Below are 14,277 nucleotides of genomic sequence, written 5' to 3'. Positions count from 1 at the left end.
ATATATATAAGCATATATATAAGTATATACTTATATACTTATATACATAAGTATATAAGTAATATATAAGTATATTTTCATCTAAATATTAGGAATTATATTTATAAGTATATTTTCATCTAAATATTAGGAATTATAAGTATATTTACTTGACATTAGAGATCTAAATTTATGAGTTATATGTTTGAAAAAAGTGATAAGCATATCTAAATTATGTTTTCTATTTTTCTTTCCCATATTTAATTTGCAAATGGAAAAACTGCATGATACTCATAGAAATCTTTTCATCATCAATGTTGTAGGAACATTGTGGAATATTTAAAATGGACTTGGAACAGATTATAAAACTTTCTATTTTCTAGAACCCACTTATACTCACAATATGAACTATTATCCTAAAATTACTCTCATTTCCTTAACACTAATTCTTCTTAATGATATCAGTATTCCCAAATTGTTTCCACTGAAGTGACTACATGCCATTATTTCTATCTTAAACAGATATGATTGTTAATCACCAGTACATTTGTGAAGGAAATTGGAAGTCATCTACAGATTTATCAGATAATAGGAACTTTGCCACAGAAGAATAATTTAGGTAAAGTGCTTTCTACAAAGCACATAAAAATGGAAAGTGAAAAGGTTATTTCTAGGTCTATTAACCAAAAAAGAGCTTCATAAGGGCTTACAATAAATTCTTGATGAAAAATTTAAAAACAAGCTCAAAATCAGAATTCTAAGCTTGCTGCAAACAGAGAACTTAATAGCTACACTTTTATCACATATACATGCCTCTAACTTTGTGCACCGGGGTTTTGACTTCTTTCAGGTATATGTCCAATAAGTGATTAGGAAAGATAAGTTTTGTGTAATCAGAACATTATTATTATGTTGAAATTAATATTTTATAACTTTATTTGAAGAAAACTTAATTCCATATTTAAAAAAACCAAAATAACATTAGAGTAATAAATAAAGGAAAGGAAACTAAATATAATGAAATATCTTATGTATCTTATCTCATTTACTACTTAACACAAACGGGTGGCACGATTATAGGTTTATTTCCATTCTGTATTCTAGAGCATCAAAGTGGAACTGGAAATTGTCCTCGGTGCTATCAACTCTCTAATGCCACATGCTTTCTTGACAGAGGGAAAGCCACTTGAGGAAGTTATTTTCTGGTATTTGTAGTTCCAGTTTCCTTATTAGGTTTTCCATTTCTTTTAAGGAAGAGCTAACCTGGTATCATGTGGTGGGTCTGGTTATGTCAGATTCTGGAATACATTTAAGAAACAACTTCTGGCTGAGTTTTTGGCCCACAGAGGAGCCAGATCCATTATTATGTCTATTGATAAACTGAACCGATACCTTACCACAGGAGATCTTGATGGATGTTTGAAAATCTGGAATATAGAGGTAAACTGAAATTATTTTCCCATTGTTTTTGATTGTCTCTAGTTGCAGAAAACAAAAATTTAATAAAATTATATTCAATCATATGGATTGGGTCTTGTCTGTTTCTTAAAGGAAGAAATACTCAGTTTTGAATATTTTAAAGAAAGCACGTACATTGAGCAGAGACTTCTTTTAAACAAGTAATTGGGAAAGCCAGCTTTTTCTCAGTATTGGAAAGCTGTTAATATATAGTCAAGTCAAACACCCAATTTAGTAATGCAATTTTGTCAGCAACGTACTGCAGCATCATTTAAATGTAATAATTAGGTGATACTTTATTTGGAATGAGATTATAAATGTAATTTAGAAGTACTGGAACTTCAACTAATATTATTGCCATCATGAGCTAGTTTGGTTTTTCTTTTTTTAATCACTGATTACATGTTCAGTTTTTGAATAGCATTATAATATTATGTAATATGTGATTAACAATACAAAGTAAAGCTCCTCTCTATCAAATTACTATTCATCTTTTTCTTTCCATTCTCTTCCCTGTCTTCTTTCTACTTCCCAAGTCAATCAAGTGAGAAGCTGTTTTTTTTTTTTAATGTTAATGCCATTTTTCTACCCTCTGTCATCATGAACTCTCTTTTGCATTTGGATCACAGATGGTTATTATCAAATATACATTTTTCATTTTTGTATCAGGCTTTAGAACAAGTGCTATGCCATTTTGAGCTAATATTTGGAATTTTACAGTTCTGAAATTTGTTTTTTTCAGGACTACTGTCTTAATTCCAGTGAGAACAAAGTCACACAACCCCCAATGCTAATAAGATCATTCCAACCTCATGAGGACCGGATAACTTCCTTGGAGGTTTGTGAGCGAGGTGGCCATCTACTGATTGTCTCCTCCTCTGCAGACTGCAGCATTTGTGTGACTGGAATCTGCAATGCTCCTATTTGGATCTTTGGTCAGGTAGAAATACTGTTCCTTTCTTATTGGAATATTTACTTGGCATTCAGTATGAACTTGGGCTGATTTCCATTTGAATCTTACCAGTCTTGAAAGAACTGACCTAACATTTCTGAAGCTCTAGTTCCAGGCATCTCTTATCCTGTCTACCATTAGATGCAGTAGTTCCACCAAATAGAGGACACTAGAGACATGGAAAGACATATTTAAAGACATGTTTAGTACGACTCAAAATATTTTAGGATTTCTGAGAAATTTTTCTTTTCTAAAATAAATAAATTCAAGTTTAAGATTTAGTAAAAATATAATATGGGGCTGGAGTTGTAGCTCAGTGGTAGAGAGCTTGCCTCGCACATCTGAGGCACTGCGTTCGATTCCCAGCACCATATATAAATAATCAAATAAAATAAAGGTCACCAACAACTAAAAAAAAATAATATGTGTAAAAATATGGATAAAATTAACATTATCATTAGGCAGGTGATTCTGGTTATCAAATAATAATAAAGGTAATAATCAGATATGGAACATTTTGGAAAAAGACAAATCTCCCTATTCATTTCCTGGTTTATTTTTTCAAATGTAATAGTTAATATTTACTGGGTGTTTTGTGTGTACTCAGAATATCTAAGATCTTTACATGAATTATTTCTTTTAATTTTTACGATGGTCCACTCCATGAGGGTAGAGGTTCCATTATTTCTATTATATGGATAACAAAACAGAGTCACAGAGAGTTTGAGTGAATTCTCAGCTCAAATAAGCTCATGATGGCTGACTTTTGCCCTTTTACCCATGCTGACTCACTTTAGAGCACATGCTTTTAACCCTTTCCTTCCATGAAATTAAGGTCTACTTGTTCCTGACTGAAATAAAATAGAAGTGGGAGGCGTGGAAGTAAGGGAATATTCATTGTTTCATATTTTTTGTTCTTGTTTTCATGGGGGCTCTGTTCCTGTTCCCTTTGTACTATGGGAACATAATATATCTGGCTGGTTTTAACCAGTACTGTTCAAACATGTTGGGGTGAGTTTAAGCTGAAACCTTGTTCTGTCCGGCCAGCTAATTTGGTTCTTTTCAGTGACCTCATGTGCCAATATCATGCTGTGACAGTACCTGATTCTCTTAGTGTTGGAAGAAAAGCTTTGATGTTTCTGTATTGGTGAAGTCAGTTTGCTAATGTCAATCTGTGCTGAAAGAATTCTCTGCAACCCTTTAGGACATAGAACATTATGATAAATCAGAAAATAGTCTAGGGAGGTGGACCTGTGTTTGGCTGAGCAGTGTGGGAGTCTCCATGTAACACTTGTGAGCTGTATCAGTGTCTTCTACTCTATAAATAAGGCAAGTGCTAGACTTTTCTCAATCAGGAAAAACAGCAGCTGAGTGGAAGCTCAAAGGGTGTGTGGGTAGGTGTGTGGTGGATGAGATGAGTGGGACATGACTGTTAATCTGCGTAGGAGAGAAGTCGGAAGCCTGCTTCTGGCAATTGAAAAAGTCCATGTAATGCTGATGCTGGCAGACAGCCACAGGGCTCTGGAAAGACACGAGGGGGAGTTTGAATGACAGGTCAAGAAATGAAGTGTCACCAAGTGGGTGAGGTCTGGTGTATCCATCCCTTAGATGGGTTGAAACAAAAAATAAGACCATGCCTAGGTAAGGGTAATGTATATACTGTGCCTACCAAATGCAATCTGTTCCTAAATTTTAATTTAATTAAGAAATGTGTCCTAGTTAAACTATTCATTTTTACGTCATTGGTATTTCATAACAGGGGTGAGGATGGTTTATCCATGATACACATTTATCCCAGAAAACTGGGATTGTGGGACAAAAGGAAATCAGTTGAGTGCAATTCTTCAGTGCCCTTCCTGATGTCTTAAGTACTGTTGTGTAGCACTGATTGTATACTGGTAACTCCTCATCAGATCATTAGGTTTTTGTTTGTTTGCTTGTTTTCTTTTCTTTTTTTTTAATATGAAGGACTTCATCCTCCAGAATCCTTTATAAATTATAAATAGTGCCTTTTCCCCCTTCTAATTGACAGGAGTAGAGCCACAAGAGCTGCATCATTTTGGAACCATGAGGCTGACAAAGCTGAGGACTCTGGGCTTTCTTGTCCCTTCTGCTTGAGACTTTTGATTTGATTTTAAAGAACGATTCACTTTTGTCAAGCTGCCTTGAATATGGGTACTGCTAGTTTCAAGGGGTATGGGAAAGAGGGGAGGGGAGAGGAAGGAGAAAGGAAGGAAAGAGAAGGTCCTCAAGGGAAGAGTCAGCGGAAAAAAAAAGAGAAGGGAAGAGGGGGACAGAGAAGGGGAGGAGAAGGTAGGATGGGGAGAGGAGGGGATGAGTGAACAGGTACTGGAAAATAGTAACAGCGAATGTCTGGCTCATGAGGAATAAGAAAAGAAATCCTTTACAGAAAGAAAACATTATGGAAGGCAAACCCAAGTACATAGATAAGGAGGAGAAGGGGCTCAATGAGTAAAAATAATAGGATCAGAATAATTCTTCCTGAACAAATTCCATCTGTACAATGTAGTGACTGACTCCTGCCCACACTTGAGTGTAGCATTTGTCTTTCAGTTGAATTAATACGGATCTAGTAGTAATGAAAACAGGGCAAGCAATGATGTATTTTGATTTCCTACCTTGACTTAATCTCCCAATCACACGCAATCTGATTAAAGGATTTAAAATTAATTGCAATGCGATTTCATATACTTCATGAAAAAAGATTTTAAAAAATAACTTTGAATCGCTTTTGTGACATAGCTATTGATCTTTGGCTAGTTTTCAAGTTAGATTTTTTTAAAAGTAAGTGCTATGGCATGGCTATTTCTAGAGCTGAAGAAACAGGGTGATGATGATTTATCCTTGAATACACATTTATCCCAGGAAGCTGGCAGATGATGATGGGATAAGAAGTAATTAGATGATGCCTGCAATTCTTTAGTACCCTTCTGTAAGCACTAACTGCTGTTTGTGCTGGGCAGAGTTTATCTACTGGTACCTCTCCTCATCAAATTGATTTTATGGCCAGGGACTTTGGCTATGCCTGCTCACTTAGTGCTTGCAATTTGAATTAAACATTAAACAATGTCATATAAAGATAAAAGATTTCTTCTCTTGAAAAAGAGCATATGTCACTCCCTGAGAGTTATTATGGCCCCTGTATTAGTCTGCTTTCTGTTATTAAAATGACATATCTAGAGTAAGGTAATTTTCAAAGAATAATGGTTTATTAAGCTCAGAGTTTGGGAGGTTGAAAGTTTAAACAGCATGGTTTTGATAAAGGCTTTACCACTTCATGGAAGATGACATTAGAGATGTAGGAGCCACTGTGGGATGGAGAGGTCAAAAGGCAGGTGGGATAGGAAGCCAGAGAGCTGGAAAGGCATGCCGAAAAGACAATAAGGAACTATAGGCTTGGTTTTGAGAGAACTGTCTCCGCGTGCCACAAGAATTAATGTCTTCTGAAGGCATCCCTCCACCAACAACCTAACGACCTCCCGTCGTAGATTCTGTTTCTTAAAGGTTCAACACTCTACTTCAATATAGCCACACTGGGGACCAAACGTCTACCACATGAATTCTTGGAGGACACAGTGTGACTATTTTCACATCATCACAGCCTCTTTTACATGAGTCACTTACTTTGAAATTGAGTGTAGTCCCTACTCTTCCCTATTGCTTTTGAATACAGAGGCCAAATTTAATTTGCTATTTATTATGCATTTATTCTATGAAGATCAGTTCACACATTGACATTTTACTTTACTGAAGACAAATGCTGAAGACAAACTCATCAGTTTGAAGGCTAGTCAAATATCCTCGGAGTGCCTAATGCTTCTCTTCTAACACATAGGCAGTGTTCAATGGTGCATTCCTGTGTGTACAATGTGAATTGATACAAGATAAGGAAGTTGGTCTTGTATTTAAAATATGAAAGAGCTTGTCAGTGTGAAACTTTTGCTAGATGGGTGCACATTAAGAATTATTGGCAAAATCTGATATGTGAAAACTATCATGTAACACATGTTTTTCTGGGAAAAAATTAATACTTAGATTGTATTTTGAGGCTCTCGAGAAAGTAGTGTACAAAGAAAATTTAATTCTGGCAATTTTTCAATGAAAGTTTTGTTTTTTGTTCTTATTTAATATACAGTTTGCTATCCAAGAATTTAAAGTGGAAGTGGCTATAAAATTTTTTCAGTTTATTATTGACTTTTCAATGAATTTCTGTTTCCTTGTTATAACATCTCATTTTCTGCCTTTATTAACACAATGTTTCACCTCCTCCTAAGATTGTAAGCTCCTTATAGATGAGAGTCTGGTCAAAGTCATTTTCTGTTCGTGCATGTTCCCAGGGTATCAATTAGTAATCTAATACATAGTAAATACACAAAGATATTTGATGAAAATATGTTTTATAAAAATAAGATAGATTTCTTTGTCGTTGTTTTTTTTTAGGCAAAGCATTGGCATATTGACAACTGTCTTTCTCCTCCTAAAAGAGATACTAATTTAATGGAAAGTGAAACTCAAGAGGAAAGTATGAGAGCAAAACCTTTGTTTTCTAAAGAGGAATCATATTTAGACCCAACAGAATATTCTCTACTTAACAAGAAAAACAAAGATCACTCAACATACAAGTAAGAAATTTTAAGCATTACGCAGATGTCAACTAGAGAACAGAAAACATACAGTTGGCCTAAAGTTCCTTCCATGCTCTGTGGCTGTCCATTGACCACCCCACCTCCAGATTTCTCTAAAATTTTGGGGATTAATAGGTGGGAGGGGGTTTATGTTCTCAGGGCTATGTTTGGTAAGTTCTTGCCTTCATTGTACTCTTTTTTTTTTCTTTTATTTTTTTGGTACCAGAGATTGAACTCAGGAGCACTTGAACCACATCCCCAGCCGTATTTTGTTTTTTATTTAGAGATAGGGTCTCCCTGAGTTGCTTAGCTCCTCGCCATTACTGAGGCTGGCTTTGAACTTGCCACCCTCCTGTCTCAGCCTCCTGAGCTGCTGGGATTACAGACATTTGTCATGCGTCCAGCTCCATTGTACTCTTGATTTATATTCAGTGTCTCTAGTCCTTTTATTTCTACTCCACCATCAACCTAATTGTGGAAAGTAGTCCCTTTTCTCAAACACAATGTCTACCTCTATATCTAACTCCCAGCCCCCGCTCTCTCTCTCTCTCCTTCTGTCTCTCATCAGTCTATCTCTTGTCTCAGAGCAAGTATTACTCCTGGTTTTGGTAAAGTGCACAGGGGTTTATATAAAAGAAGTTCTAAGAGTTTTACTGAATGTTAGACATCTCCCTCCTTACAGATTCTAGCCTTTCTACCTTGCTCAGACATTTTTCCTCTTCACATTGCTCTGCAAGGTTCCATTCTTACCTTTCATTCACTCTCTAATGCCAGGCAACTTCAGTATTATTTTTTGGTTTCCTGTATTCTTGTTAACTCATGCTCTCATAATTTCACCTTCAATACTAAACAATTGACTTATTTTGAGAGGATAATTTAAAAATATATTTTTTTGTAGTTGTAAATGGACAGAATGTCTTGATTTGTTTATTTTTATGTGGTGCTGAGGATCAAACCCAGTGCCTCACACATGCTAGGCAAATGCTCTGCCACTGAGCTACAGCCCCAACCTGAGAGGATGATTTTATTTATTCAGTTTTCTTCTAGAAAGTTGGAATTTTTACCATGTGCATATGTTGCATTATACTTTTTTTTAGGTTTACAGAACAAAAAGTTAAGAAATACCCCCCCCACATACACACATAATGTCTTGTACTAGAATGGTATATTTGTTAAAATTGATGAATAAATACTGATATTGCACATTAAAATCCATTGTTTACACCAGGGCTCACTGTTTGTTTTGTACAGTTTTAAAAATGGTTTGTGTTACACTTACCCATCCCTCCTAACATCATCCAATCATTGATATTTCATTATCTTCTTTACCTATTTCAAAGTGTTATATAGTTGGAGTCATAGTATATAGCATTTTTAGGTTAACTTCTTTCACTTAGTAATATGCACTTATGACTTCTCAAAATTCCCTCATAACTCAGTACAATAGTTTATTTCCTTTTATCACTGAATAAAGTTTAATCATAGGGATGTTCCATAATTTATTGATTTACTATTGACAGGCATCTTAATTGCTTCTACATTTTGGCAATTATGAGTAACATAATTATTAACAATTAATTCACTGTATTTACATATTTTGGGGCTCTCTATTCTGTTACAATAATCTAGTTTTTAAAAAATACTACACTGTTTTGATTACTGTACATTTACAGTAAGTCTTGAAGTGAAGTGGGTATTTGTTAATCCTCCTACTTTGTTCTTCTTTAATATTTCTCTTCCTATTCTGGATCCTTTATGTTTTCATATAAAGTTTAGTCAATTTGTTGATAACTCAAAGTAATTTCTAGAATTACCATTAAGGTTATGTTGAATCTATAAATCTGGTGGGGAAAATGACAATATTAAATCTTTTTTTTTTTTTTAAGAAAGAGTGAGAGAGGAGGGAGAGAGAGATAGAGAGAAAATTTTTAATATTTATTTTTCATTTCTCGGCGGACACAACATCTTTGTTGGTATGTGGTGCTGAGGATCGAACCCGGGCCGCACGCATGCCAGGCGAGCGCGCTACCGCTTGAGTCACATCCCCAGCCCCGACAATATTAAATCTTTCTTCTCATATATATCTCTACATTTATGCAAGTGTTCTTTGATTTTGTTCATTAGAGTTTTTTGTAATTTTCCTAACAAAGATGTTATTGTATGTGTCTTACATGTATTATAACTAAATATTTCAATTTTGGTGCTAATGCAAATGATCTGTTTTAAATGTCATATTTTAATTGTTTATGGCTAGCATTTAAGAAATAAATTTATTTTTTGTGTCTTGTTAACTCTGTTTCCTAAATTCTTGCTAGATTTTGAGTTCTAATAGTTTTTTTTTTTTTTTTTTACTTTTTGGGATTTCCTATGTAGATAATTATGCCATTTTCCTTTCCTTTCCTTTTCTTTCTTTCTTTCTTTTTTTTTTTTTGGTTACTGGGGATTGAACTCAGGAGTGCTTAACTATTGAGCCACATTCCCAGCCCAATTATGCCATGTTCAAGAAAAGATAGTTTTATATTTTTTTAAATTGATTTTTAAAAAAATGTATGACAGCAGAATGCATTGCAATTCTTATTACATATATAGAGCACTATTTTCCGTATCTCTGGTTGTATATAAAGTTTGTTCACACCAATTCGTGTCTTCATACATGTACTTTGGATAATGATGTCCATCACATTCCACCATCTTTGCTAACCCCCTGCCCCCTCACTTCCCCTCCCACCCCTCTGCCCTATCTAGAGTTCGTCTGTTCCTCCCATACTCCCCCTCCCTACCCAACTATGAATCAGTCACTTTATATTAAAGAAAACATTCGGCATTTGTGTTTTTGGGATTGGCTAACTTCACTTATCATTATCTTCTCCAATACTGTCCATTTACCTGCAAATGCTACGATTTTATTCTCTTTTACTGCTGAGTAATATTCCATTGTGTATATATGCCACATTTTTTTTTATCCATTCATCTTCTGAAGGGCATCTAGGTTGATTCCATAGTTTAGCTATTGTCCATAGTGCTGCTATAAACATTGATGTGGCTGTGTACCAGTAGTATGCTGTTTTTAAGTTCTTTGGGTATAGACCGAGGAAAGGGATAACTGGGTTGTATGGTGGTTCTATTCCCAGTTTTCCAAGGAATCTCCATATCTCTCACCATGCACAAAACTCAACTCAAAGTAGATCAAGGACCTAGGAATTAAGTCAGAGACTCTGCATCTAATAGAAGAAAAGTAGGCTCTAATCTTTATCATGTGGGATTAGGCCCCAACTTCCTTAATAAAACCAATTCTTGGTTTTAATCAATAAATGGGATGGATTAAAACTAAAAAGCTTCTTCTCAGCAAAAGAAACAATTAATAAGGTGAATAGAGAGCCTATATCTTGGGAGCAAATTTTTACCCCTCACAATCAGATAGAGCACTAATATCTAGAGTATAAAGAACTCAAAAAGCCAAGCCTCCCTAAAACAAATAACCCCATAAATAGATGGGCCAAAAACCTGAACAGAGAATTCTCAGAAGAGGATATACAGTCAATCAACAAATATATGGAAAAATGTTCAACATCTCTAGCAATCAGAGAAATGTAAATCCAAACTACTCTAAGATATCATCTCACTCCAGTCAGACTGGCAGCTATTATAAAGACAAACAACAATAAGTGTTGGCGAAGATGTGGGGAAAAAGGTACACTCATACATTGCTGGTGGGATTGCAAATTAGTGCAACCAGTTTTATCTCTTTTTTCCAACATATATAACTCTTATTTTCTTTTCTTGTTTTATTGCATTAGCTAGGAGTTCCAATATGATGTTGAGTCAGCATGGTGAGAAGGAGCATTCTTTTTTCTTCTTGGTCTTGGTCTTAGGGGGAAACCATGTAGTTTCTCTTTATTACATATGATAGATGAATGTCTTTTGTAGGTGGTTTTTATCAAGGTGAAGAAGTTTCCTTCTTTTCTGTTTGCTGATAGTTATTATGAATGGGTATAGGATTTTGTCAAATGTTTTTTCTGATCATATGATTTTTCTTCTGAAGTCTTTAATGTGATTTTGATTTTGAGAGGATGATTTTATTTATTCTAGTTTCTTCTACACAACTGGAATTATATCAGTTGATTTTCAAATGGAGAACCAGCTTTGCATGCCTGAATAAATTCCACTTAGATATGGTAGACAATTATTTTTATACATGGTTGGAGTTTATTGCTAATACTGCTTTGCAGATTTCTGTAATTATGTTTATGAGAAAGAATGGTCTGTATTATTTCTTTATTGAAATATCTTTGTCTGACTTTGGCATGAGAGTTATGCTGACTTTCTGGAATGAGTTACAAAATGTTCTATTTTCTGGAACACTTTATATAGAATTGATATCATTTCTTCTTTAAATACTTTATGGAATTTACTAGTACAAATGTCTGAGTCTGATGCTTTCTGTTTTAAAAGGTTATTAATTATTAATTCAGAAAAGAAATATTAAATGTTTAAAAATAGACACTCCCCCTAATATACATATACGATTACAAAACAGAATTCTGGTAGGGATAAATATTTGAACCTACTACACAAAGACAAACAAAAAATATTTTGGTACTTTTGATTCATTACTTATTCCAAATAAAAAAAGAAATAGGGCTTCCTCAGAACTGACAAGAAGATAGTTCTTCTATAAAATTCCCACCGTATTTCAATTCAATGTGACTGTCATTTTAGAAATCTTGACCAAGTGGAACACCATCGCAGAAACTGTCTTTTCTCTGTTGTTCGCTGGTCACAGTTTCCCATTCACTGAGGCTATAAAAGGAGGATGAAAGAGAAGGAGGATGTTGGCATTGCTGCTCTCCCTGCATGGCAGATGCACAAAGCTGACTCTTCCTTCTCCTTCTCACCCCAGGATCCAGTTGAGGGTTCTTTGATGGTCCCACTCAGGACCTCTGTATTGCACATTTCCAAACGAATGCACTCTTTGGCTCTCTCTCTCCTGTGTCCATCACAGTTTATTTATTTTTAATTTTAACCCCCTCATACTTCCAGGCTTTCCCTTGTACACAATTCCTCTTGGGTTCACTTCTGCTTGGCTCCTAGGAAACTCCTACATCCTCACTATGTCAACTTTTCCACCCACTATATCCGTTCCTTACCCAATTGAGCCACAACTTTTTACCTGTAGACTTTTTAGGTATGAATGAGAACCCAATCCACCATGTCCCTCTCTTGGTTATCCAGAGGCTGTACATCATGTTCTTTGACTGGTCAACATGACTGGAGGCTAGAAATAAGAGGCTTAGAAGCGTCCCTCTGCTGCCATAGGGTGGGCCTCAGCACATACCTATAACTCTCTCTGACACAATCCTCCCTGTTAATGTCTACTTTGTGTCTCTCGTATCTTAGGGTGCTGACTGGCCTAAGCACCACAAGTCAGTTTGGGAGCTATCTTCTTGGCAAAGTGGGCTTATATACAAGGAATCTAGCACTTCCCTTTGGAACATGGGAATGTTTTACTTCCCAATTAAGAATTTTGCTCTCAGACATTTTGGACTTCTGCTGATAGCTAAATAGAAGAGAGAGAGAAAAAAAATCTTATTTAGACATCCTCTTATACTAAATTATACTTTGATATTTGTTCTTGCATTTCCTTGAATTGTGGCTTGCTGAAATGTCAAGTGGCATTTTATTTTCAGGCAAAAGGATATTTCCAATTTAGAAATATAGCATAACAAAAACCTGTACAAGCAGAGAGTGCTGAGAATGGAAAGATAAAATGCCCCTACCTACACACCCAACTAAATTTTGCAGATAAGGAAATAAAGTCATCCTAGGGTAACATCACTATTTCTCCTCATGTCACACTCCTGAAAAAGGGAAGACAAATGCTACAGATTCCTGCTTAAGAGTATTTCAGACAATATGCTAATTTTCCATTCCCTGTGACAAACTCAGTTATGCTTTTAACAATTTGTATCAGCCGTTCCTTAGATTTGAAAATTGGAATTCGAATGTTTTACTACTCTCTCAATTTCCATCTCATTGTATTTCATTACCTATTCATCTTAAGCACTTTGTTTTATGAAAATTATTGCTGATATGTTTTTAAGTTCACAGATTTTTTTTTAACCTCAAGCTTTGTTCTCTGTTATAATAAATGGGCATACAGAAGAGCAATCTTTTCACCTGGGTTGTGCTTAGGTAGGCTGTGGGAGACTCCCAGGTAGGGGCAGGGATGATGCAAAAATTTTCTCTGTTGTACTTTTTCGAAGGACAAAATAATACATCAAAAGTGCTAACGGTATTTAAAAATGCTTGTTTTTAACCATGTTACATTTAATTCAGATGAAGGGATTGAAATGAGAGCATATGGAGTAATGCCATTTAGGAATCACCAAACTAATTGAAATAAAATTGTTAAAAATGTGTCTGCAGAATTGAACTGCCAGGTGCATCCCTCCCTTCTCCCAGGAATGTTACCAGGAATCCTATGTGGAAAACACGGTCCAGTGGAGTTGTCAGCTATGAAGTGTCCTTCGAGCTTTCTGTCCAATACTGAAGAGATTATCAACAATTTTCTTTCTAAGAAAATGCTTTCTGAAGAATGTGCCCCTTTACCTAGTCATAGTAATAAATTCGATTAATAAATTCAAGGAGGATATTATGCCAGTTATTGTCCATATGCAAAAATTTGAAGGAAAGATAAATGTGTGTGGAAGTTTAGAGAGACTAAACAAGAAAAAGCATATTTGGTGTGTATGTGAATATGCATTTGGGGGCATGGCTAAGAAAGGTGGAGAAGGAAAAAGAAAAAGTCTAGAGAAAATGAAACAATCAGCTAACATACAGGAAAAATTAAATGATTTGAAGGTATATTCTCATTTTAGTGCCTAAGATTATCCTTCCAGGAAAAAACAATTGGTGTATATTATCTTCTGGCTTGCACATAAACACCTGGTTTCCATACCACTTATAATATTTTATAACAGAAGTAGGTAGGTGGTCAAGAGCATACTTCCATTTAAATCCTCAGAGATGGAGGTGAATGTAGTATTTAAAAGACCAAAGGAAGTCTCAATGCTAATTTAGTAGCTGATACAGAGATACAGATTTCCTCCTTCCTTAAATTCTACAAAAATTATACTTTGACTAAAAAATAAAAAAAAAGAAAAAAGAAATGAAGAGATATATAATAAGAAATAACCATAGTAGACATGAATTCTTCTTAAATTATAGCAATATTTAATTTTT

The 14,277-nt window shown here is 35.0% G+C and overlaps 1 protein-coding gene across 1 annotated transcript in view; it reads left to right on the top strand.

The window, feature by feature from the left end:
- Positions 1–14,277, top strand: part of Wdr49 (WD repeat domain 49) — a 147,908-nt gene that overhangs the window by 100,612 nt on the left and 33,019 nt on the right. The window contains exons 14-16 of the mRNA XM_040270037.2: positions 1,232–1,419; positions 2,180–2,377; positions 6,851–7,032. Coding sequence (XP_040125971.2) covers positions 1,232–1,419; positions 2,180–2,377; positions 6,851–7,032 — 568 coding nt within the window. The remainder of the gene's footprint in view (positions 1–1,231; positions 1,420–2,179; positions 2,378–6,850; positions 7,033–14,277) is intronic.

This window comes from Ictidomys tridecemlineatus, chromosome 3 (assembly GCF_052094955.1).
Source record: "Ictidomys tridecemlineatus isolate mIctTri1 chromosome 3, mIctTri1.hap1, whole genome shotgun sequence".
NCBI lineage: Eukaryota > Metazoa > Chordata > Mammalia > Rodentia > Sciuridae > Ictidomys > Ictidomys tridecemlineatus.
Note: the sequence above shows the minus strand (reverse complement) of the source record. Positions and strands in the feature narration are given on the sequence as shown.